The sequence below is a fragment of the Charadrius vociferus genome, unplaced genomic scaffold (assembly GCF_000708025.1).
Source record: "Charadrius vociferus isolate BGI_N301 unplaced genomic scaffold, ASM70802v2 scaffold19, whole genome shotgun sequence".
Classification (NCBI taxonomy): Eukaryota; Metazoa; Chordata; class Aves; order Charadriiformes; family Charadriidae; genus Charadrius; species Charadrius vociferus.
Window position 1 is genome coordinate 2271328 of NW_009650173.1, and position 27633 is coordinate 2298960.

At 37.5% G+C, this 27633-nt stretch overlaps 1 protein-coding gene across 1 annotated transcript in view; it reads right to left on the bottom strand.

Moving 5' to 3' along the window:
- The window catches only part of SPON1 (spondin 1, extracellular matrix protein), a 195533-nt gene that overhangs the window by 153841 nt on the left and 14059 nt on the right, over window positions 1-27633 (bottom strand). Inside the window, exon 3 of the mRNA XM_009892668.1 lies at window positions 949-1082. Coding sequence (XP_009890970.1) covers window positions 949-1082 — 134 coding nt within the window. The remainder of the gene's footprint in view (window positions 1-948; window positions 1083-27633) is intronic.

The window sequence follows — 27633 nt, forward strand, 5'->3', positions numbered from 1 at the left end:
GGGGGCAGTTTTGCAGCCCGTTCAGTAATCGGTTGCAAGTTTATTAACACATTCTCCTGGATTGGCCTGAACTACCTTCAGGCACCACCTTTGTGCCAGCATCTCCTTAAAAGCCTAGAGGTGTTTTGTTTCTCTAAAGGCATTCCTAGTACTGATAAGATTCTGAAATTCTTTAGTCCACTGCAGGGCACATTTTAGCAATTGCAAAGGCTTATCCCAGATATAGATTCAAAGCAAGCAAAGAAATCCCAATCGTCCACGCATATTTGACCAATCTGTCCTATTAAATATGACAAGCAAAATCTTAAGAGACAGGACAATGTTTCTCTGGCAGTTTCCTCCTATACTCTTCAAAGTAAGAAGTGACAAGGTTTCTAACAGACAAACGAGCAGCCCTGAAGCAAAGTGCACCTACATAATGTTACCTTTGTCTGTTGCTTAAAAAGCATGAGAACACATGCTTTAGAAACAGACTGCAGAAATAATAGAAAAACATCACTAAACGATCACCAGCGCTAAAATGAAAGCATTCACCTCTAAACAAATAGATCTGTTTTTACTGATAAAGGTCCATTTAGAAAATCCTGACTCTACAGAACGTTCGTATTATTCATCTCAACTAAAGTCATGTTTTTTACCCAAATCTCAACCAGATGGATGTAATTTTGATCTTAAAGATTCAGTATTTTTAGGTGAAAGAAATGGCTGAGAGCTTGCCAAGTTCAATTAAGGTTACCAATTCGATGGTTACTGAAGGCCTGGAATAACTTTTGAGTACTTGGGCTTTAAGTTGCTAATGTTTAACTGCACAAGTAGAACTATCCTTGGTCAAATGCGTCAAAAGGGATAAAAGCATCCAAGAACTCCACTAGTTCTCAATCTAATAAATGTTAGATTTATTATTAACTGAACTTTAATGGTTAGTTTAATATGCCTTAAAATACTTACTTCAGGATTACACAGCCTGTACCCGTAGGAGGAGCCGTCCAAAACACTTGAATGCGCGTCCTCCTCCTAGGTGTGCTCTCAGTAACAGCAACAGGACAATTACTCATGAACTGTGTTTCTTCTTCATCTATGATCTAAGGGAATATAAAGAGAAGAATATGAAAAGATAAGGGCATACATAGCCAGAGCGTCTCGAATACGTTTTGTCAGTTCATGTTTTTCTTCAGTAGGATTGTTTATAATACTCTCGGCTTAGCTCAGCACTACTTTGGTAAATTTATTTATAACATGCAGATCACTCACTGAAATAAAAACAAAAAGCCCACAAAATAAAGACAGAAGAATAATTCAGTTGTAGGTGAACAGAAGTTAGTCCTTTCTGAGCATGGCTGAAAATCACCGTTTTTGTAGATCCTGATTAGTCGAACTTCCTGGAAATGTTAATTAACTGAAAATAATAAAAGATGCAAATTTCAATTTTTTTTAATATTATGACAACTGGTTAGGACAGATGGAACATTCTAGAGGAGAAGGGGTTTCAGTTTGTTTACTTTTTGTCTGCTTTTTAAACTGACCTTTATTTAAACAGTATTATTCTTAAGGTATCAAAAGAATCTCCAGGTCAAAAGAGGTAATACGTGAATCAATCATCTATAATTCAGAGACCATTATTTAATCCAATGTGCACACATTTTTGCTTTTTTGATTGATTGATGTTTAACAGAATGGTTTAAGAGGTATAAGTCAGCACAAAACCAGAGAGGCTGATTTGGAACTGGCGTTGTTCTAAGGATTTTATTCAAAGGTGTCTGTGACAAAATAGCTTTCTCACTATATACGTACTTCATGGATTGTACTTTAAGCCTTATGTTATTCAGATCTCAAAGAAAATTTGTCAGAAGCTGTCAAGTTTTATTTGGAAACAGGCATTGCTGTGATATTGCAAAATTTCTCTTCAAATTTAGTCAGTGGTCCACTTTCATTCAATGAAGCCGCAATTCATACTACATTGGATCAAGATTCAGGCCATGAATTACAAACTACCACTTTGAGAAAGAAGCTGCATGTATGGATTTATAACAAGACTCAATTCTGAAGGAACTTTTTCAGAATTCTCGTTATAATAACACACCCCCTTTTATTAGATTACAATAAAAAAAAGTTTTCTGGCAGTAAACGTAAGTACTTTGACAAAAAAAATACTATTTTACATTCTGAAAAAGTGGCAACATCTATATGACCAGATATGCTTTAGTGAGCAGGCATCCACATCGTCTGCCCCAATGATACTGCCAGCATTCCCAAACATTTTTAGCTGAGTCAAACATTTCTGTTTTTTCATGGCAGAATAAAGGCGCACTGGCCCAGAGGAGTGCTGAGCAACTCTACTTAGCTGGTCAATAGGGCAATGGTTAATGAGTTTTACATCTAAAGTCATTAATATTCTTCAACTTTTTTAATGCTTCGTAGAATCTGTGTAACTAAACACAATGTGTACAGCTACTGCTTTGCTAGATTTTAATTAACGTGAAGCATTGGGAAGCATGGGATCTAGTGTAGGCTTAAACTGGCACTGCACGGTTTCTACTTCCACTTGATATAATTTAATGCATTTAACTCCAGCATCAAGAACTCCCTAATCTACGATTTTGTCTTGGCCAGCAACTGTATTTATTCCATCTGCCTTATTCCTGCAACAGTAAAATAAAGAAATAAAACTGTTTACTTATCTCTCAAAACGGTTGTCTCAATTATTCAGGACCATATCAATTGACCTTTTATCCATATCTCCCAGTAACTCATTCTCAATCAAAACCTAATTTTGGTGGAAGCTTTGAGTGAAGAATATGTAACTTTATACCATCTCATACAAAATAAAATACTACTGTATATTATATAAAAGCAGGATGATTCCCATTGAAAGGGGTCTTAGGAGGTTCTGAAAGTTCTTGAAAAGGACAGCTTTTCTACAAAAACAGAAATATTGCAAATTACTGTATAAGTTACACTAGCTCCATATTCTCTTTTCATATCTGCTGTAGTATCATAACTCACATTCTTGGATAAAAGCTTTCAAAATATGTTCAGTTCAGGTCCAGAAAGATTACGTAATTGCATGTAAGTGCAAATACTTTATCATTTACCAAATAAAAGCTATTCGATAATGATCAATGAACCTTCACATACGTTGATTTTTCCAAATCTATTTTAGCTTGTTTGACACACACTTCATCAATGAATGTTTCTTGAGAAGTCCAACTGAAATGAAATCGTGTTTTCAAAGTATGGAGTTTCTATTTTCAGTTAACAAGAACTTAGCTGTTTTCATATCCCTAAATATCATTCCTCCAACAGTCATCATTGTAGACCCATCTGCGATGCATTTGGATGTTAAGTAAATTCTTTCCTCCAGGTGAGTCAATCCTGTTTTTTCCCCCCCAATAATGAATGGAATCACAAGGAACACCAAAACCAAATCCAACAACTAATACTTAAGGAAGGAGTTGTGAACAACTGTGAGTAGTTATTACAAGTCAAATTTCTGGCTACTGCAAAACCAGAACCTGAAATATTTGTTTGAATTCTAGATAGTCATTAGGTTGGAGTACATCCGTGCCCCTTTCCTGTAGCAACAAATGAACACAGAAATGCAGACATATTTTGCATTTCTATAGACTACCCAATTAATGCAACCTAGCAAGTTATGATTTTTCTCAAGAAAATACAGATGGCTATAAAGAAATAATTAAAAAGTTCTGATTGCATTTTAGAATATAATCCTGGAAGAACAGGAAGTGGTTGAACCTCAAGGCTACATTAGCATTTCCTGCATCACTAACCATCAAAGCAAGAAGACTTATGCAATAAGCGGTTACTGGGAAAACCTGACCGTAAAAGGATAAGGTCCTCCAAATAGAGTTTCTTTGAAGAAAAATTAGGTAGAAGCTTTCTTAATAAAGACTCCTAATGTTGACAGAACACGGTAAAGAACTCCTAAACTAGTTGGAAAAGCTCAAATGCCAATTGATCTAAGAGGATTAAAGAAAAGGTTATTTTTAGATTTTTTTATAAAACTCAGAAGAATTATCCAGATTCTAGGACTTCAGATAACTATAAACCCATCTCAAATATATTTGTTAAAAAGCTGGGGTTTTTTCCATAGCCATTGAGGTTTAATTCTTTATAAAACGTTCTTAAGGGTGATACAGAAAGGGTTCACTACTTATACAAGAGGATTCCAAATGACACGATATTTTAGGGTTGTGGATAATATTATTGCACTCACACATAACACAGGAGAAAGCAATAGTATCCTGGCCAACTTGGGGGGGGATATGTAATCTCTGAAAATAATACAATCCTGATTTTTCTTCTGGAATCAAGTCAGACCACATAGGCATGAAGAAAAGAATTGGCAGGAAAAAGGCATGCAGATTTAAATGTAGCATTTGCAAAATTATAGCTTCTAAACCCCAGGTTATCTGTAATGGGAAGCCTTACTTTTTCTGGAATGGGTCAGAAAATTAACTACATGTTGGACAAAAATCCTAAAAACTAAAATAAACACTTGGCCAATGAATCCAAGGTCTCAGAGGGTGGTTCTCTATGTGACTAATTCTTTTGAATCCACACACATAACGCCATTAAGTCTTAATGTTCTATTTAGGTTTTGATGTGCGGTGGCGTTTTTTCTATGATTATTGGACCAATTTATTCCTTCAGGGAAACTAGTGTAAATCCTGCACAAGAATCTTGGAGTTAACCCGGATTTGAACAAGTGTCACAGAAAGTAGAATTTGGCTCAATCTGGATAAATCTACAAACATTGAAGTAAGCATATTAAAAGGGAGAATTTACCAGCTCCAGGGTCAGTCTTGCATTCTTTGCATATTTCAAACATTGGCAAGGTTGAAGACAAGTTTTGGGTGTTCCTAAAAAGCAAGACTGGATGACTGCTTAGTTGTTAAACAGATGAATGAGTGGTTTTCTTTTCTCAGAATTGGAACATTTCATGCTGAGTGATAGAGCTTGCTATCTGTTTCTGGTTTCTACAAACTGTTAGTCAAATAAATGAAATTGGGCAGTTGTCCTCTCTATCATTAAATTTATATCAGTATTTAAAAGAAAAAAAAAGTCAAAATGCTACACAACACAAAGAAAGGAATTAGTATCAAGTACAAAAGGAGATGAGGTTACATAAATCCTCTCCTGGCATATGTCCAGTTCCTTAGTTTAAACCACTGGCTAGAATCTCCAGCACCCTTTCTTATTCTGTGGACACATCATCATTTTCCACCCACTGAAACAGCTCTGTTCTACTGGAACAACTGAGGTTAAAAAAAACAAACAAACAAACAAACAAACAACAACAAAAAAACCCCACTAAACAAACAAAAACCCCAAAGTTCACAAGATAAGCATTTTTGAGGCAGTTTTCTTCTTTGGAAGAGCTAATATGGAGTCTAACTTCCAGAATGTTGCAAAACTATCTTCTTCTTGACAAAACTTTCCCATTATAAAATGAAACTTGGGTCTACATAATGGTAATAATTTTTGGCCTTTAGGGATTAATCTCAAACAGAGTGTATTATATGGAATGGAAAACTAATGATGTACAAAGTCAGTTAAAAAAAAACCCTACCTCGAAGACATGCTTCACATAATCAATTTCTTTGACTAACGGACACAGTATTTCCTTCAGAGTCTGTGCTTAGAATCAGAACTGAGACTTTTTATGAAGTGTCTGTAATCAATCTTGATGCAGACTATGATTCAAAGCTGTATAGCACCACCAAGCACTGTTGGGCTCTCGGAAAGATTTGTCGTCTTCAGCACTGCACCAGAAGACTGGAGTTGCCTGATAACAAGCCACACTTTGGACACTGGAGGCAAGAGTGCAAATCTATTGAAGAAAGGCATTGCTGAAATACGCTTGTAGATTATCACTATATGTTCTTGTAACGTCTAGCACAGCCTTTACATAGATAACCTACAATGCTGTGATTGGAAATCAATTTTACTTCTGTAATCATTACCTGAGAACAGACTTTATCAAGTAAAGATGAAACGTGTTAGATGACACGATGTCAAGTTCTGTGAAAGCAGTATCAGCACAAATTATATGCCTCTCCTCCTACATGCCTCTATGTGTCCATTTACCTGCTCGTTTTTCATCCCAGACACAAGGTAGTTGGAATCATGGGGGGTAGGGAAAGGACCCTTCCAGTTCTACAAAGAAGTATGATGCCAGACTGATCAAGCCCTCTATGTATATTAGCAAAAGGAGAGGAAAAAATAAAGGATTTATAAATCAGCTTCCACAAAATGAAAAAAAAAAAAAACAACCAACCACAAACAAACAAACACCAACACAAAACAACAAAAACCAAATATTTGTCTGTGAGATGTTCTAAGAAAAAAAATTTAAATTCTGTCCAACTCTCCTTCTCTTCTTTAAAAGAAACAATTTGAATAGTGTGTTCATTGCAAAAAAGGCTGTGTTGGATGATCAAAAGGAAAAACAAGGTAGTGAGAGAATCCTGTATGAGAGTCTTAACCATTAAAGTGTCCCAAACATTTTTGCTATCAAGAATCTTATAGTCATACTGTACTGCATGTTGCTCTTCAGTCTAAACAAACCTAAGAGCTATATTACACCTATTGTAGGGCAGGCACTAGGGTCTATTCTAAGGTACAATTCAAACAAAAGGAGGAAGAAAGCAGTTCAATGTGAGGAGAACCTGAAGTGCTTTAAAGATAAAGCACTACATTGTCAGCTTTTACACTAAACAGCCTTTTCTGCCTGATGGACCGTCTATGGAAAGCTTAACAAAACAACAATTTCTTCTTTACTTTATTCAATATATATGAAAATAGAAGATGTGTATTGACAGAGACGGATAGCAACTTGAAAGCATTTAGTAAATGTAAAATATTATTTTTTTTCCTTGAGTTTGAACCACTCTCAGTTAACTTAATGTTGTAACATGTTCATAAGAAAGACATGGACCTGCTGGAGCGTGTCCAGAGGAGAGCCGCAAGGATGATCTGAGGGCTGGAGCACCTCTCCTACGCGGAGGGGCTGAGAGAGCTGGGGCTGTTCAGCCTGGAGAAGAGAAAGCTCCGAGGAGATCTTACTGCGGCCTTCCAGTACCTAAAGGCGGCCTACAGGAGAGCTGGGGAAGGACTTTTTACTAGGGCTTGTAGTGATAGGACGAGGGGGAATGGATATAAACTGGAAGAGGGCAGGTTTAGATTAAACATTAGGAAGAAGTGTTTCACTTTGAGGGCGGTAAGGCACTGGAACAGGTTGCCCAGAGAGGCTGTTGAGGCCCCATCCCTGGAGGTGTTCAAGGCCAGGCTGGACGTGGCCTTGGGCAACCTGGTCTAGTGGGAGGTGTCCCTGCCCATGGCAGGGGGGTTGGAACTCGATGATCTTCAAGGTCCTTTCCAACCTAAACCATTCTATGAATTATAAGGCTTATGCTGAAGGCTTATGCTTGTAAATTGAAAATGGCCAATTAAATAAAAGCTATCCATGAAACTCAAGAGATGAATGAACATAGATTGTTCATTCATTGTTGCGAATTGAGACAGTTTTCGTCTAAGTACTCACTAAGAATGGACTTAAGATCCAAAGTTTAATCTTTGTTTCCAACGAATTTTTCTCCTTGACTGTAACATTAACATTTCTATGGAAACAGTTGGATAAATTTATTCAATCTACTTTCTCAGACTGTATTACTAGTATTTTTGACAGATAATCCAGCTTTTCCCACATAACATATTACTTTTTATAATCTCTAACAGAAAAACTATATTAGGCACAGAAAGCTGTCATTATTCTCATAGCTATAAATCTCATTGGGTTCCATCTATAAATTTCTTTTAAAAGTAGCTATTTTGACTGAGAAAAACCCTTTCATTACATGTTTGGAAGGCTGTTAGTATAACTTCCAGCATGAAAAAAATCTTTTTAAGTAGTATTACCTTATGAAATCCCTTAAAATATTCTAGTTTCTTAATGCAGCCAATACTATCCACCAATCCTCATCAGAAATAGGAAATTATTTTGAAGACTGAACATGCTTTTTTCACCTTGGCACATAAAGATTCAAAGTGCACCAGCTGGCTCTTGCCCAAGAGAGTGCCTGGCATAAGCATCAGAGCATACAAATTAGTCGCAGCATTAGGGACATCAGCATGAGTAAATTGTGTAAAGGAACTTCTCCTGATGTTTTGTGCAAAAGCAATGAGTCATTCTGTGCCTTGCATGACAAACGGCCTAACTTTAGTCTTCGTGCTTTGTGTTCAGTCTACACAGCTCCTTTCACAACATTTGAAATGATGTATTAGGATTCTGGGCAAGATGGAAAATTCTGCTTTCAAAGAAACAGGACGTTTGGCTCACCTTGATGCATAATGTAATCAAGTTAGACCTAAATCTAGAGTAAATTTACTGAGGTCAGACTCTATGCTGAACAATCCAAACACATTAACTTGTGTGTTGGGGTTTTTTCGTTACATTCAGGCAGTAGCTAAAAGACACAACTTGGTTTTCAATGAAATCTGGGTTAGTTTATGGTCTAAATAAAGTTTAAATTTGGAAGCATGAAACAAGGAGATGAAAAAAAGGTAAATTTTATGAACACTTAGTCAAATTAAAATGAAGAAATATTATGTTCAAAACTCTGTTCCAAGCATTAGGAAACAGAACTGCCCTGTTGCAGCCCTAAAACAGAACAATAACCAGTGAGGATGATGGGGATACCGCGTAAGGCTATGTTGTGGAGATCCTTTGCTGGCGTCCCAGGAATAGAGTCAGCATTAATCAGAGCATTCCTCTAGCTGCAGTTAGCTTCACCTGACCCAAAGCCAACCCAAAATAGCAGCTGTAGAGAATCAAATCCAATATTTAAAAAAAAAATAAAAATAAAAAAAAAAGGAGCACAACTACTTAGGCTTCTGACCAGCTCTCATGGATTTCTTGTTTCTTTTCTCCTTGTAACTAGAAGATCAGAGTGCAAACGAGTCTTCCAAGATTACAAAACTAACATACTCATTTCAGATAAAACTATAACCACAATAAACTTCAACAAAGATACACGCAGGACTTGTGTAATACTTTCGCAGAGGGATTATTTCTACTTTATGTTATTGTTGTCAAACTATTTCAGCACAAACATTACTTATTTCGCAAAAAAATAACCACTATTTCAATCTGATAAGAAATCTTTATAGGGAAAAAAAATTTGATAGGTGGTGACTCAAGTGCTTTCAGCCTGGGAGAAATGTTACTCACTGAAGGGGGTGTTATATAAATATCAACTTCACAATCAAGGATTTTTAGATAACAATCACTTGAAAGCAGTATAACCTTAAAGATTTTGAGTATTTCTTGTGCAGTCACTACAGTTAGGACCTTTTATTTAAGCTTATAATACACACATTTCTTTGGAAAGAGAAAAAAAACTGTTCCCATCTCTCCTAAATATATTTGCTGCCATTTTGTCTAGTTATATATAATGCAATTAGCTACTTCATATTTCAAAGCCTATTTTATTCTGATTTCCTAGATGAATAAAAGGCATTGGAAGGTTGTGCAAAGAAATGGTTTCACAGCCTCATAAAAGAACATAATATAAAATAAGGCAATGTGGATACAACACTTGACCGGAAGTGAGACATGACTTTTATTGCTGAGCAACCTTTCTCAAATCACTTTAGCGTGGTCTGTTTCCTAATTGTGAAGCGGGGATGTAGACATTGAGCTCCTTTTTCAAAACAATATATTATATGCTCTATTAAAACATAGTTATTATTACCCTTAACAGCTTGTTATACCTCAAATTGGCCTCAAACTTCATAAACAGTTCTTTGGGAGGAGGTTAAATATGAGATGCCAGATCTTCAGCCTGCTCTGTGATGTGCCAATAGCTCAAATTAGATAGAAAAGTAGCTTAGGGAATCAACTAGGAATTCAAGTCAGGGAAGTCCAGGGAAGCCATAAAGTTGGGGTAGCCCCCTGTGTACCAACCCTTTGTCTCACTTTTGTAAAAAGAACAGCCAAATTCTGTCAGAGATCTCTCAGCTTGGTGGACTGATGCCCACAAAACCCAGGAAGCAGAACAAAAACAAATCTGGCAGAGGTCCAGTTTGACAATTGCATCTTTTACACGAGAATGCTTTTTCTGCATATCAAGGGATTGTAGCACAATTAATTTAAAAATGGAAATTTAAATACTGCTAAAAAATAAGAATCTTGCTTTTCAAAAAATGTTTATATTTTCATTTGGTTGTACACTGGGATTAGAACACAAACCTTATTTACTTACTTATCTTGCAAAAGCTGAGAGACATTCTAGTAGAGCATGCTCTGGGACCAGCATTGAAAACTTTACTTCTGACAAGGAAAATGCAGATTCATGAATCCATTCTGCAACAGGCAGTTCACTCTCAGTGTGAGTTTTTACAAAATACGTAACCTTCAACCAGTCTCTTTTCTGATTCGTTGTACCTCACATCTATACTCATTGAACCAAGGGGAAAAACTGGCTTGACAGTCAGGTTATGAAAGCACTGACGTATCTTCAAATCTCTGCTCTGTTTATTTTGATGACTTTCCCTCCAAGTTGCAAAGCCAGTCCCTCTTCCCTGCTGGCCTAGTGAAGTGTTTTACTAGTTGTATAAAGCAGAGGGATCTAAGAAGAAGAGACTGTGAGAAATCAATCCTGAAATACACTGTTGCTGCGTAGAGGAGCACTCTTTAGGGCTGCAAAACTCCCTGGTGCAATCCCTGTTCTAATGACTCAGACACCTGAACCTTCTTTCCATCTTGATTGAACACTGTTTGTCACTTTTGATGGACCTCTTCTTCTGAATGGAAGTTATGTCTGGATGAAAAGTTTTCCCAACTAAAAGAATTGTGAAAATTGAAAATACTGCATTAAAAGACTTGATATACTGGTGCTTCTTTCTGGTGAGACAAGAGACCGAAACATTTCCCCAAAGTATCGAGAATCCCTTCTAGCATTGGTTTGCCAGTTCAGGACTGAAATCCACATCTGTTTTAAGAGTGTTAACTTAGATCTTTTTTAAATGTTCAACTAAAAACAAATACCAAAACTTCTCCTGCATTTATATCTGTCCCTTACAAACAAATGCCCTGGCTAGAAAAGGAACAAAACATACCTCTGAGCTTCCTCCCAGACTTGGCCTTGTGTGTCTTCTTGATCTACAGCTCATCAATAATCTCTTATAATAGATCTCTATCAAGAGTTTGTGTTTAAGCCAGCATAAGCACTTTGGCCATGTTACTACGGCATATGTATATACAAACACACACACAGTGCTGCATCTGGCAGCACCAAAAATTCATAAAAATCTTCTAGTGAATAAAAGATTAATCCCTGGTTGATGCAGTGGGCCACTCATGCATGCAGAGGCACATGTATATAAAACAAACTCTAAGCATACATAAAAAAATATATTTTCCCCACATGTTCCAGATCTGTATGGTAAAGAACTCATTCAGATTCTTCCTACCTCAGCACAAAAAAACCTCTTATAAATATGCACTTAAAACAACTTCCGGGTCTTACGCTAACCATACATTTAAGGTCACTAAGAAGTCAGAGGCAGAGTGCTCAGTACCTTGCAGAACTGCATCCAGGATAAATTAGAATTATGTTTGTGGACCTGATTGTAGAAAGCTGAAGGACCATCCAATTGCTATGAGCACATTTTTCTGCTATATGCAAATTAAAATCTTGTCAGCACAGTCCTAATAATTTGTTAAAACTACATGAAACTTTTCATATTAGTACCAGGACTTTCCCCAATTTTTGCAGCAACTGCCTTTACTGGGCTGAGCTCATGTCTTTGCTTCTGTCAATGCACATAATTCTTTGCACAAAAATACCATTTATAAATGCTTGAAAGAATGTGCCTTCACTGCAACTAATAGATATTTCATTAGTAAGGACCTTTAGTCACCATTAAAGTCCAGTCAATAACATATTTTAAATTCAGTGGTCCAGAACTACTGTTCCCCATAAAAATAAGCTTTAAGCACTCAGACAAAAAATGTAAATAATCAAAACAACTGACATTCTCATGTTCTTAATGAAACAATACTTGAGAGAGAAAATATGGTCTAGTCTTAATTCCACCATCCTTACCATCAGTTCTAGAAAGCTTAGAATAATCAAGAAAATCTGACCTTCATATCAGAACAAACCACATGGACTGGGTGAAAGTCATTATCTACTAATTATTGCATTTCAGTAGTTTGGCAAGGTTGGTGCTAAATTATACTGCTGAGGTGTAACTCTTCCTTTTGAAATTAATTACATTATTATCTTTTGATAACATTATCATTCTTTGTGTACTGTTGCCACAGCTGTATATTGCCTATATTTAGCACCACAGTAAGCAAGGCAAAAGTAATGTGAGTGCCAGAGAAATATTTGCTGTGGACTCACAGAGAAGACATGGACTTTATCTTCTGCTCACACAGGCACTTCTCATTTACATTTCGGTGGCAAGGAACTCCAGGTTCATTGTCAATTCAATTTAAAACTCAGGAACTGCCATTTTTATTTCGGGAACAACATCCCAGATAAGAACACAGTTGTGAGACCAGTCGATCAATGGAAAAGGAATGTTAAATTTGAGGAGACACATAAAACATCAGATAAGGAAGAAATTTTATAGTGGCTGGTCAAACAACATACATAGCTCTTCTAGTAAAGCCACCTTTCTATGCCTCAGGTTCTCCCTGCAGGGTGATGATAACAGCCTGCCTTCCTCCTCAACCTTTCTCTCTTGCATTTGTCAGAGCGTTAATTGTCAGCCAAAGGAACCTTTTCTAACTATGACTTTGTGGAATACAAAGTACAACATGGGCTTAAACCTAGATGGGGCTTCCTTACTAATGTAATCGATAATAGTATTATTATAGAGGTGACACTTTTCTACAATACAACATAACATTTAATAGCAAAGTACAAAGGAAATGCCCCTTCTGCTGTTAGGTACACCAGAATTGACGAAAGTCATTTGAAATACATAGTAAAATGTGAGTCTGCACATTTTATTGGATCAGTATTTCTCAGTTGCTTAGTTTGTTCAGGCTTTTCATTTATCCTTCACTTTAGAAAATATTACACTACTCAGCATTATGAATATACTGCCAAGAATAGCTACCTCACTTGGAGCTCCTTATTTAAGTTAAGAAGGGATTTAAGGATTAGAGAAAATACATATTTTTAATAGCATTATTGTCTTGCTTGGTGTTGGAGGCTTTGAAGCATCAGCAGCTCTGGCACATGTGCTATTCACATTCCTCATGAATGTCTCAATGCCAAAATATACATCCTAACTAAGTTCAAGCAGATTCCACGCAAATTCCTGTAGCCTTCAGATGACTGTGTACAGAACATAATCTATTTCAGAGAGACGTAATCCACTGCTAAAACCATATTTAGAGCAAAAATACTGGTGATCTGAAACTACAGGCTTTATGCAGATAAATTTAAGAAGGTATTTACCTCCTTAAAAAGCTCTCAAATCTTTCACTTAAGAATTTGCATCAGCTGTCGGATCAGGAATACTGTTCGTACTGAAGAGCTGCAGAAAGTCAGGAAGGGTTTGTGGCAGCACTGACAGTAGTTGTGAGCAATTATAAAGCCACCAAGTTCTTTGTATGTGTATGAGTGTGTGCCTGCATGTTAGGCAGAGTCAAGAGATAATAATCCAAGCTATGGCTCCTCTTACTTTTGATATGTTGAAGTACTAATGCACAGATTCTCAAATTCTTTCCTTCCTTAGAGGGCATCACAGATTATACAGTCTATTCATGAACAATTCCCCTGCCTGCCTCTGTGTCCAAGGTTTTCTATAAAGTCTAATTTCACATTACCTAGAGTACCTTTCCAGTAAATTAAACCTGCTTGCTGAGAGTTGCAAGGAAATCAAAAAGTTAGGCTTTCTCCCTTCCAGTATGAGAGGATTCTGCTTTAGAAAGACACACTGCAGTCAGTCAACAGTGAAGCCACAGTCTGGCAAAAAGGAGAGTCTTGTGGGCAGACTTCAACTTTCTTTTCAAGAGTTTGGTCCTCCCTCTTCAAACGCTGACTGAAGTGCAAGTGGGTTAGGTGCCGTAACTAAACGAAAACCTCACAATGCCAAATATTAAAACTGCATCTGTATTAAAACATGGTTTGGACACTTTTTGCTGAACACTTGTACAAAATGTTCATTATGGGAACAAAACAATGACATAAGTATCAGGAAGTAATTCAAAACTTCAAGGATGGTGTGCATTTTATGTGTTATTTGGGGGTTTTTTGGTTTTGTTTTGTTGTTGGGGTTTTTTTCCAAAAAAGTTCTATATTCTTTTGAATATTAACAGTATATCTCGTGGTATAAGATGTCTGTTGGAGAGTTGTACAAAATTCTTAAAGGAAATAAGCATGCAGAAAGGGATTCTGAAAATATAGAATAACAAAGAATTTTTGGTAAAGGCTTATAACAAAATTCTTCATCACTCTAAATTGAAGCACTCTAATAAATGAGCTGTAAACTGAAACGGAACTCTATCAAATTGTACTTGTACATATGTTAACACTATAAGGATTAACAACCTTTCCCAGGTTTAAAAAAAAATAATAAAATACATATATAGTGCTATCTTGCTTTCATATTAATTCCAAGCACGGTACAGTGGTAAAGATGTGGTTTGTTCACTGCAACTCTCACTCACTAAACCTGGCATGACAACAAGAAGCATGCCTCAATGAAGAGGCTTCCTCTTGTACAAGAGGCCAACAAAATAAGTGGCGTCTTCTCATGCAGACATCGCTGTCTATTTAATTTTAAAAAGCTACAAAACATTTGTAAAACATAAAGAGCTCCAACTCTGCTGTTGCGTTAGAGCCTAAAACAGTATTCCACCCCTCACATTAGTACAGTAGGTCTTCATAATCCTCAGTGGGTACACTGATTCTATTTTGCTTCAAGTGACATATTGAATAAAATGTTCACATAGTTGTACCTCCATATTAACGCATGAACCACGAATTTTATCAATTACTTGGCACACATTTTTTTAAACCAAACTACTGGTGATTTTGAGAAATCTGCTTCTGACATTATTTGGACATTCTAAGTGCATTTCCAAGACAAACTGCATAGGGGACAGCAAATTTCAGAAGGACAGAAGCACAGTAAGACTGAGGCAAGGAGGGAAGGTGTGAAAGCAGATCCTGCCAAAAGGGTGCCAGACAGGAGCCCAGACACTTGCGTCCTGTACCGTGGCCACTGCAGCTGCTGCCACCGCCACTGCCCAAGGCTGGCAGCTCTGCCCTGGTCCAATGCAAAAGGAGCAGGAGGAGCAATAAGCAGTCTGAGGAAGAACGTGGGATATGACCTGCCTACATCTCTTGCCTTGACATTGCCATGCTGCATGCAAAATAAAAATCTTAGGTTTACTGCACTGTCACAGAAGAGATAAAACTACAAGCAGATTTCAGAGCAACCCTATATACATACACAGTAGACTAAGCTTTCATCTCCTGATGGTTTGGCATGTTTTATTTTGAAATATAAGCTTTCTTTATATGTGTTAACTTTATGGCTGTAAATAGACTTTCCAATTAAAAATCTGTACCCCCATCTTACCATACATGCAAATGACAAGACAATACCTTCAGAAAAACCACAAATTTATCTCAATCTCAATGGGATTTAATTCCAATGAATATGTATTTCAAGACTATAAAGCTGTTTCATTTGAAATTTCATTAGGGTGAGTAGAAATTCAATATACGCAGTTGTAGACCAAGAGGGAGGTAAGTACATTTTCTTTGGAAAAAAACAACAGCAGCATTTTATAATCTTCATTAAAAAACTAGAAAATTCATTTCCAAATCAATTTGACACATTGCGAGGAAAATCTAAAATTGCAGATCTCTAGCATCAGCCACCCTTTTTAGTAATATTCCATCACTGCAAAACAGGCAAACGTGTATGGCATCAAGAACGTGAAGAATGGAATAAATTATAATGTGAATTAAATGAGAAAAAAAACCCTTTATTTATGCTGACTCTATTTCCAACACTTTCCTTCATGCTCTTAGCAAACTCACTTCACATACAAGAGATTTTAAAAAAAAAAAATGCATTCCATTATTTCAAAGGTACATTTTAAAATAAACTAATTTTCTAATAGACTTGGTAGTATCTCTTGCTACACTGAAATTTAGGCTTTAGAACTCCTACCACTACTAACTACAAGTAGCAGAAAAAACATTATTTTACATGATTTCCTGTTTTAAAACATAATTTTGTCAAAATAAATTTTTCTTCTGGAAATATGCCATTTTATTGAAATAAAATTTAAAATAATTTGGAAAAACTTAAATGTATTCAAAACAATCCACTTTGAAATTAAATGTTTTGATTTTCTGTCATCTCAAGTATCATTGCTTGAACATTTTATTTAATATTTATCTATTGTAAATAATGTAATAAAAAAAAAATATTACCATTTCAGTTTTATCTGCATAGAAAGTGCTGATAAGCTTTCAATTGGAAATTTCCAAGTGATTTAATTGTTTAACTAGGTAGCACTGTAGCATATTTTGACAGGGAAAATTCCTCATTTCAGCATCAACAGCTTTTGTTTGGGGGTTTTTTTTTTTTTGGTCAAAGACCCCTTTGCATAGCCCTTTTTACTGCTAGCCCTAATTGGGGAAAATAAATAGTCCTCTGTATTGTTTGGGTGTTCTTTTCATATAGTAGCAACAGAAGAAAACAGTAACATTAATTATAGTGCCAGCAAAATTGCCTACACTTTCTGCTGCTGATCAAAACTGTCTTCAATACACTGACACAGTATTATTATTCATGTGCTACTGACAGAGAATCACAAGATAGACACCTTCTATTTATCTGTAGATTGATATTGCACGTGATTCTGAGAAATCTTGAAACCTTAGTCTTTGCATTCAGCTCCCGCATTATCCTGGTCAGTCAAATACAAAGAGACAGCAATAGTTCTGAGGCAAAAGGCAGCAGCAAAGGTGTTATGCACAAAGCGTGAAGTGCTCGCTTTCCTTTTGGCAAACGATCGGTTTTCCATGGAATAAAAGAGATGATGCCTTTCTACCGCCCTTCTAAGAGCCATCTGAAAAGACTGACAAAACCGAGTTCCCAAGCAGCTAAACTTCACCTATGTGCTCACATTCATGCTTTTCAAAGAGATAAAGATTCAGATACTTCCATGGACACGGAAGAATAGTAACTCTATAGAGAGTTTAAATGGCAGCATACAGGAACTGGAAACATACGGACACAGACACACGAGAACCACAATGCTTTTGTGCTCATCTTGTGCACTTCAGCATAACGCACGCTATTAATGACCATACTGAAGGGCTTAATTCATACGGGCAATTCTAGTCATAATTGAAGTTGGAAAGTAGCTTACAACTGCTTTATTTACTTTACATATTTTAATAGATGCCAATGATGAGAGGTTCTAGGGAAGGGGAGGCTCACGTCCTTCAACACTTCCCTGGAGACTTTTAACAGAAAATGAAGACAAGCAATTAAGAAACTTTTACTAGTTTTGCTTTAAAAATTCTAAAATCGCAAAATAACATTCCCACAAGTTTTACATATATATATCTCAAAATGTTTTCTTAGTGGCAAAACTTTTTCTTAGTGGCAGACAAAATCACGTGACAGTCTCATCATATGGAATATACAGTGACAAGTATCAATACTGAGCCCTGTGCGGTTCAGTAGCTTCATAAATTATCTGAATGACAGGATTGAAAGCATCCTCACCAAGTTGTTAATGACACTAAACTTGGGGGAGACATCAGAGGGGAGAGACATCTCAGAGAGAGATCTGGGCAGGCTGGCAGAGTGGGCAAGCAAGAACTCTATGAAGTTTAATGAAGACAAGACCTGAGATGACATAACCAAAGAGCCCAGTACAGACTAGGATCTATGAGGTTGGGGAGCAGGCTTGCTGAAAGGGACCTGCGGGTCCTGGTGGACAACAAGCTGAACATGACTCAGTAGTGAGCTGCTGCAGCAGCAGAGGCAAATTGGACCCTGGGCTGCATCCGCAGGGGCATTACTAGCAGAGATAGAGACGTGATCATACCACTCCACTCAGCACTTTTCAGGCCATGCTTGGAATAATGCGTCCAGTTCTGGTCCCCACAATTCAAGAAAGCAGCAGACGGAGTGAAAAGGGTTTAAAGGAAGGTGATAAAGATGATCAAAGGGCTGGAGAACCTGCCTGTGAGAAAGGGCTGAATGAGTTAGGTCTCCCCACTTCTCGCCCCGGAGAAGAAAAGCTGCAGCAGGGACCTCATCGCAGTATTCCCCTACTTAAAGGGCAGCTATAAATAGGACAGGAGCTCTGTCTTCACAAGGAGCCTCATGGAGAAGACTAGAGGCAATGGCTACAAGTTGCACTGGGTGAGATTTCATCTTGATACGAGGAAAAAAAAAATATTTACAGCGAGAACAATCAATCAGTGGGACAATCTCCCCAGGGATATGGTAGAGTCCCCATCGCTGGAAGTTTTCAAGATGCGGTTGGACAAGGTGCTAGATAATCTCATCCAGGCACCCTTTCCTGTGAAAGGCTGGACCAGATGATCTTGCAAGGTCCCTTCCAACCTCAGTTGTTCTGTGATTTTATGAAGTATGGAGTCAATGAATTTCTGTTTCTTATTTTTTATATGTATTACAAAAAGATTCTTTCACTTCCTTGTCTTTGTTTACTATACATAATCTGCTACAGGCAGGTTTTCCAACATTGAACAAACCTTCTTTTAGTCACATGACTTTACACATATTTGGGAGAGGATCCCATAAGAAATAAGTATAATGAAAAAACCAAGCGCAGCACCAAATACGAGTCCAGATAGTACCATCTTCTCAAATTGATGAAGCGTTAGTATGTAGGAATATAAACAGCTGCCCCTTTCTTCTAGATTCCCACATGAGAATCTGAAGTATATAACTGAGAAAGTTTTCATCTGAGAACAGAATGTACCCAAATTCATGTAATTTCTAACCTGTCTATGTAAACATTTGCAGAACACAAGCATGGAAGCACTAGAAATAACACTGATTTTCACTACAGAAACTAAATATTGTCCAGCAGGTCACCTCTAGCTCATGAGAAGTCTCAAGCTATCTTTCACTTCTAAAGCTGAATTCTGGCAACACAGGAAATCTACCTCAGTAGTTATGAACAACCAGTCACACCAGTGTTTGTATTCAGAGACTTACATTTGGTAATTTCAATGTTATGCTGAATTATTATCAATAAATTTCAATTAAATTCTGTATAAATCTCAAAGTCAGCACACTGGATCAGTTCTCTTTCTGTGCTTTTACATCTTTGGCAGACTAATCTTACAAATTTTGCACAGGTACTTGAGAAAACAACCCTATGAGGTATGCCACTGTAAAACAACTTTAACAAAGAAGCATGAAAAAAAATAACTGGCTCAAAAAAGGAAAAAAACATTTCTGGTGGTCGAAAATTCAACCACATATAAAGGAAAAATTAATTTGCAGGAGATACCAACACTTGATAAATGGCAGCTTATCTCCAGAATATGAACCATGTAATTAGAGAAGTATTAAAATTAAAGGCCAAGAATCATGTATAATAGATGAGACGTGTATTACTTCTGGGATTATTTTAACTTTTTTTTTTTTAAATACACAATACTTCCATTTTACGCAGACCTCAGAGTAGGCATTACCCGATCCAGTTTACTAATCCAAAATACATGTTAATGCTGCTGTTTCTGATTCTGTGCCAGCAACAGGAAGAACTAAAACATCGTGTGAATCCAAGCCCATTTATTGGTTTAAGTGACTAAGCCTAGAGCGCTAAGAGTATTTGGAGGGGTTTTGTCATTTTAATCCTGTAGTAGGAAGGACTTGCTTATCTTTCTGATACATTACAGCACAACAGCTACCATTACTGAAATTGTTTGTAGGGACCCCACAGAATCAGACTGTGTTCTCATATTTTAAAATCCCCATGTTGTATTTTACACTTACGGTTCGAATGTTATACATTTTACAAACATTTATTATATTACGCAGGGACAGTATTTACATGCAAGAAGACAGATGACTATTTAAATATTCCTAACTTAAGAGGCAAACATCGTATGCGAAGAGCAGAACTCCTGAAGTTTAATCATGGCTAAAGTGTGATATGTGATCTTGAGTAAGTTGCTTCAACGTTTACTCTTCTGTAAAGTGGATATGATAAATCCACATTCTACAAAAATGTTTATGGAATTTAATTTATGCAAAAACTTTGTAATCTTCAGCAGAAAGGCAATATAAAAGCACATTTGAAAGCTGTATTATATCCATAAATGTAAATGCAAATCTGGTAGTACTGACAACAGAGAATCATTAGGACAAGATTCAGTAAATTTAATTGGAAAAAAAAAAATTTAGGCACGGTTTCTCTAAATTCATACAAGAGGTATGTAACAAGAGTCACGTATCTTAACAGCAGTTAGTTAGCATTTTATCCTGCCTTTATATGGCTACCGTATTTTGAATCTTGCAATGTTCCTTCCCATATTTATGTTACTCTGGCTTATTTGGCCCAGGCATAAACTAACTTTTTTTTGTACATGATACATATGGATATAAAAATATGAACAAAACCAGTCATACTCCAAGACCAGCTTTCACATAGGTTGTATCAGGTTTGTTATTCCCAAAGAGAAATGCCGAATCTCTTTCACAGTCAGCATTAGAAGCAAATAGGTTTACAAACCTAAGAACACACTGTGATGTACACTATGTTCTTTCTGTGGAAGCTGGCAGTTGCATAACATCTGTACCACATACAAAGCTGGTTGTTTATTATGTGGGTTTAATACATTTTGCAACTAATGTAATCAGATGAGCTGATGAGCATCAGATGAACTAAAAAAAAACCCCACAGATGAATATACAGAGAGTTTTGTGTAGGTAGCATACAGGTCTTTTTCATCCTTTATAGAAATCTTACACAACCTCTAAAAAAAAGTGTCAAATTATTGTTTGGAACATATTGTATTTGAAGCTAAGGCTATTATATAATCCCACTGTCTAAATATATCATAACCCAGTTCTAATTCATATAAGTACTTCGTATAACCTTTATGGGTAATAAAACTAGGTTGGTGAAAGAATCTCAAAGGAAGCCAAGAAACTTTGCATAGCCAAAAAACCCACTGGTCCTATGCACGCAGCAAACACAGAAAACATTTATGATTATGTTAATAATACTGGGATTTAGCATAATGTGTGGGCAGATTTTCTTAGCAGGTAGGATTAGTGTAGAGGGGGTAATTTACTAACTGCAGGTTCTTGCTTTATTCCTACATCTGGGATTCCCACAATATCATGTACTGAGAGGCCAGAGCAAAAGGACCACCAACAAGAGGGAAACTGCTGCCTTAGCAACCACTGAAAACACCTCCCTGAAGCTCCCAGAAAGCATTCTTCTATCAATGGTATAAAATAGGTAGCTAGCTTTCCTATGAAAGTGACCTATTGCTCAGGAGAGGTTGCAGTATAAAATATTTCTCCATTTTCAGCATTTGTTTGATGCTTTATGTCCATTCTCTCCCCCCCTTTGTGTTTTCCTCCTCTTTAAAAAGCAGTAGGTTAGCTAAAATAAGTTTGTGACAAACAGGCTAAACCGAGCAACATCACATATAATTAAACCTCCCATACAATCAGAGTCAGCTTAACTCATACAACTGGATTTTTTTAAAAAAAAAAAAAAAAATTAAATGAGTTCCAAGAGAACAAAACCCTGATGTGTGTCTGACAAATAAATGCCGTGCCATGAATAAACACAGGCAATGCCCTACAGAACCTCTAGTACACTACTGACTGTATCGAGATATATAATCATTAAAGTTATAGAACAGTAAGTACTAAAACTACTTCGTACATACTCATTCTTTTAAATGTTTCTTTTGAAGAGAAATACAGGTCCAAATGAGTTATGCCCACCCACAAGGAAAAAAAAGAGGCAAGAGCAACCACAGTGCCTCAATTCACACAGATGAGAATAATTGGAGCCCAGTTCAATCTGTGAAGTAAACAGAAGCAGGATGAAGGCTTTTCAATTTACACCTACAGCCTACAAATTAGTAAGCAGTCTGGTAGGATGAGCTTGCCAGAGATTGCATAATAACCCTACCCACAGCGACAATGCAGGGAATGGGGAACAAAATGGTAGCTCTATACCAGCAGGGAATTTCCCTTTCTAATTACTGAGTACTATGAAAAGCATTTTCAAGAGCCAAACATTAGCTTTTGTGCAAGGGGATAAGGATTTTCCTTGCTATTCTCGATTTAATTTCATGTGAAAATGAATTTCAATAAGCTTCTGTTTTAATAATCAAAAGTAACAATACATTAAAAAATACAAAATATTGTCGAGCAAATATTGCTTGGGAATTTGGTAAAATAAAAAAAAAAAATTATAGAAAGTTCAACAGGTTAATAATGGCTTGTTGAAATGTCTTGCCTATATAGGTATTCATTATATACTCACTTGGCTACATCAACTGAAATCAAGAATACCTAAACCAGAAAATTCTGCTTTTGCAGTACATGTAGGGTACATTCATATCCTGCTTCTTATAACAGCTATGAGAAAAGTAAAGCGGAAGACATGATTTTCAGTTTTTCTCACAGCAACTGAGAAGGGGGGCAAAACACAGCAGAAGAGGGGATGGTTGGAGATAAACAGTTTAAAAAAAAATGCAACCCACCTCTGAGAAATGTAATTATTCACAAGTAACTTTTCTGTCCCCTTTCAATGATTGTTGGCATGTAGATTTCAACTGTGAGTGATTCTTAGCAACAAGTCCATCCACAAGCCCAAGTACTTGGAATAGGAATCAAGAATCATTTCAGAAAACAAAACTGCATAACTCTACTAGCAAGCGGTGCATTATTTCTAGATATATCCTTGAATTTGTAGTGCTTCACTAGCAAGTCAAGCTCCTGTAAGTCCGTCCTATAATAAGTAGATGTCTCGATGCTATCTAGGATGGAAACATGCATATCATGGGCTTGAGAAAAAAAAATTACTCTGGAGTGGTCTGTGGTGAGACCATATCTGCTTATTATGGCTGTCCTCTGGTGTCTCTCCACTAGAGACACGTAAAAATGGGAGGTTGAGGAAAGGGCCTGGCTCAGCCAACGTAGAAGGCAAGAGCTCTCCTTACATTAAGGAAGGTCTCAGAACTAAAGGACCAAGTCAGGGAACGGGGGGCGGAAGGGGAGATGGGGCAGAGATAACCTTATCTCCTGCTTAAAGTGAAAGCCACATCTCCTGGCTTTCTCTGCTGATTAAGATGACAGTCCTGCACAGGTACCGGGGCAATTCTGTCAGAGAACAATTTAGCAGATGAGAAATCATCCATAAAAGCATGACTCTTATAGCAATGACGGCCACAGTCAGGAAATCCACACAGATCGAGATGCACGAGGCAGGCTGGGATCAGTGCAAGTGGCTAACAGAAAGGTGACAGGAGAACACACAGGACTGAATCCAAGTCTCACTGGTGGGACTGCTCACTGGGACAGTGCCTCAGGAAGCCTTTGAAAAATTATACTTATGTAGCAGATGAGCACTGAGAACCTCTCTGGCAGGGCTTTACATTAATGGACCAGACAGTGTCCACGTGATCATTAAGCAGAGGCTGAGATAGATAGCAAAAATCAGGATGTGGGGTGACAGACCAGGACAAATTCTGATGACTGAACTTGGTCCCTATGTTTGAAGAGATCCTTCCGGATAAGTACTTTCAGCTAGCAATATCCTTATAATCCCAGACTTCACAAACCAGGGATGAACAAGAGCACTTTACACTAAAGATATCCAGCATCATGCTGGATGAGACAAGTTCCTGGAGTTCAGCAAGAGCAGGTACAAGGAAAAGCAAAATTACATGGCTTTTTGGTCTGGGACTCCAAATAGTCTCAACCAGGTCAGGGAAAGACTTCTTAAAGCTACATCCTAGCCCTAAGTTGCAGTTTTCAGAGAAAAGAGACCAAAGAAAATCAAACATCCTAATCAGAAACATGTCTGCAAAGTCTCTTGAGTAAAGACTAGCATTGAAGCAAAACATCTGATTTGTTCAGGATGAGAAGGTGTATTTTTCAGTTGTACGAGTCCTCGCATAGCATTCCAAGGACATCGTTATGGATTTCCATTCATGAGTTCACAAAGTGAAATCACTAAAAACATCTATGAAGGCATATTAGGATAAAACACCAAAAGGCACCAGAATCAAAAGATGTAGTCATTTCCCTGAACAGGTCTTGCATCATTCTGATGTAGAATAAATACGCTGTGATCAGATGACTAATGATCCTGGGTTGTTAGGTCATGAGAAAGAGCTATCACAGCAAAGAGAATAATCAATTACAACTGTTCAGGACAGCAATAGAAACTGAAACAGTATCCCTTTGCACACACTGAGAGGTCCCTATCATCATTAGAAGGAGAACAGTTGTAAAGGAGGAGGACTGTCAGGGTGGACTGCATCTAGGTCTGAGAAGGGTACACATGCAGTCCAGAATAAGGAAAGCTAGATATATTGTCACTTTCGGAATGCAAAATTCCCTTCTCAAGACAACTGGCACAGCAAGCAGTACATTTAGGCTGGTAGCAATTAATTCAGCAATGAGTTGGGATGACTACTGACTTGCCTCACTTGACTATAAAGCCTGGAGGAAGGATTTTCCCCACAACAGCCATTCATGAACGAGTAAGGCAGGTAAATTCCTGAATTTAAAAGAGTCATTCTGAAGACACTGGAGGGGGAAAAAAAGAATGAAAGAAAGAAGACTGTTTAAATTTAATTGGGAGACTTTGTACCGGACTACATGCACCTTCCTCAAAAGTCCAGAAGACTGACAGCAGGATTTTCTTAAAGTAGTAGAAAACTCCATATAGCCCGGAGATACTGTCAAGTTGAGCCTCAGCCTTTATCATCACCTTCACCCACACCTTCCCCCCCCCCCCCCCCCCCCCCCGCTCCAAATCACCTGAAGGGAAGATAAAGCACATTATAAGAAAAGACTTTCAAGTACAGGCATAATTCTGTACTTCTATAGTCTAGTCATTGTAGTCTGGTAGCTGGCAGTGCTCATTTGAAGACAAGTGTCAGAATAAGCACGTTTCCCCAGAATAACCCTTCCTTTTAAAAGCCCTGTGTCATTATGGGGGTAGCATGGTTGTCCAGATCCATAGCTATCAGAGCTAGGATTACAGGCAGTGATAGCTGAAGAAATCCAGATCAGTAGGGAATACCTGATAAAAGCTTTGTAACCTGATGTAAAGTGGAAGTGCAAAGAACAGACATTTGCTCTAAGGTCCCGTTGATTGGAACTGACACACTGAAGGTTTTCTGATGCTGCAGAATGGCAAGTAACTACATCAGAGGTAGTTCTTGGAGCATTAGAGAAGGATAATAGGAGCTAATGAGATAAAAGTGCTGAACTTTCTCAGTAGAGACATAAAGAATCTACAGTAATTGATGAGTGCCTTAGATGAAGCTGGTAAATAATGAGGAGACAGAAAGGGAAATCTAGGAAGGAAAGCCCTGATGGCAACATTATGAATGAAGAAAGAGATGCTGAATAGATGTTTCAATGAACACAGAGCCTTACACACATATAGATTATAATCCATGACAGTTACCCTATGGTAACTGTAAAGCATCTGGCTGTTGCCAGAGGATTAAACGTCTTTCCTAAAATTTCTGGCCCAGGTGAGCTGCCATCTGAAGAAAGACTGTGTAACACTGGAATAACAACAAGTTAGGTAGATTACCTGAGCTTGAGAAAAGATCTATTTGAAATACATTCTTTTAGAGTCACTGAGGTGGATATGTCCTTCAAACATCGCCCAGGGGAGGAAAACATAGCTTCTACTGATCAACAAAAGAACGGGATCTGCACTCCCAGACCCAGACTTCGGCTCTGAATGAAATAATTGCAAATGCAAAACTGGCCTTGAATCTGGAAGCAAGAACTGAATGGGGAACCCTCAGAAGGCGTCAAATGGTCCCAAGTTCCAAAAGGCACGCAAGGGGACTCCCAGTGCTGATATGTCTGAAGAGTAGACTGGAGTCTCCAAGGCAGAAAGGGACAATGCTTCCAGTGTCGTTTCCTCTCTTTACTTCTTTCCACAGAGTAGAGATAATTTGTTAACTGTCAGTGCCAAATTCTAGGAAATAATTCTCTAATAGGCCTCTTCAGGAGCCTCTTAGAACCAGAAAGCCTTATAGTTTAATACCAATCCAAGGAACAGAATAAACTAGCAGATACTCTTTTTTAACAGGAGATTTAATTAGGCAATTCTGATATCTTACCACGACATAGTCTTGCACTGCATAGATAGGCTTGGATGCACTGGCAGACTGCAAGGCACGGCAGAAGTTAGACTTGAGATAATCTGACTCTGAAAAACCTTGGATCTGAAAAGGAATCTGGAGTTTTAGCTAACATGTCTAGATTTCAAGAACCATACTTCCTGGTTTGGGGTTTTTAAGGAGGCTTTTTTGGTTTGTGGTTTGGTTTTTCTTTTTTTTTTTTTTCATTTGGTTGGTTGCTTTTCTTTTTTTTGTTTGTTTGTTTGTTGGGGTTTTTTTAAAGCAGAACTTGAAACATCAACAGATAAAATACTTGTTTAGGCATAACCCTTTCCAAAAAACATAAGCTCTTACTGTGACACAATCATCATTTCAAGTAATTCTCAAGAAAGAGCATTTCCCCAGCAGGCAAAAAGAAAAAAATAGATATAAAGAGAATAAATAATATTAGGTTAAACAAGAAAGAGGACTAAGAACTACATGGCCAGAAGCTAAGCAGAGACACAGGAAGAAGGACAAAGAAAGAAAAAAAAATAAGCAGAAGAGAAACTAAAGACAAATAAACAAACTAAGAATTTCAAGTTTTAAAAGTGATGGTAGTGACATAGTAAGAAAACCTTAACAGAAGGCGCTCCAGCATATGTAAAATTAAGCAGGCTGAGAGGAAGTCGGGGTTACACAACCAATCTCCCATCAGCACGAGCATGCCCTAGCAAAGGAGGTCTAGGGGGAAGAGGTCTCTGGTTTGAGTGGTCAGGGTATGCATATTTACAAAGGTACACATAGACAAGTTTTTTGATATGAAATCAATGGTTATGAACTTGTTCAGATCCATTCATATGCCCATGTAAAAGAAAGTTCGTACACATGTCACACTGCGGGCTGAGTGTAAAGGTACTGGACCGTGTAGGTACTAGAGACTGGGTATTATTATATGTGTTGGCATCTGTTCCTAACTTCAATTATCAAAATACATTACTAGAAATACAAATACTTGTATCCAGGCAAGTCTTCAAAACCTCCAAGAGTCGAGACTGCTCAGTCTTCTCTGGGCAATCTCTACCACTGCCTGACTGTTCTCAGAGAAAAAGTTCTTCCTTATATTTGCTCTTACCCTGCCTTGTTTCAGCTTATACCTATTGATTCTCATCCTCCCAGCATCTGTGGTGGAAGAGTCTGAGCCACATAAATCCCAGAGGGCTTTCACAGAAAGCCTCTTAGCTCT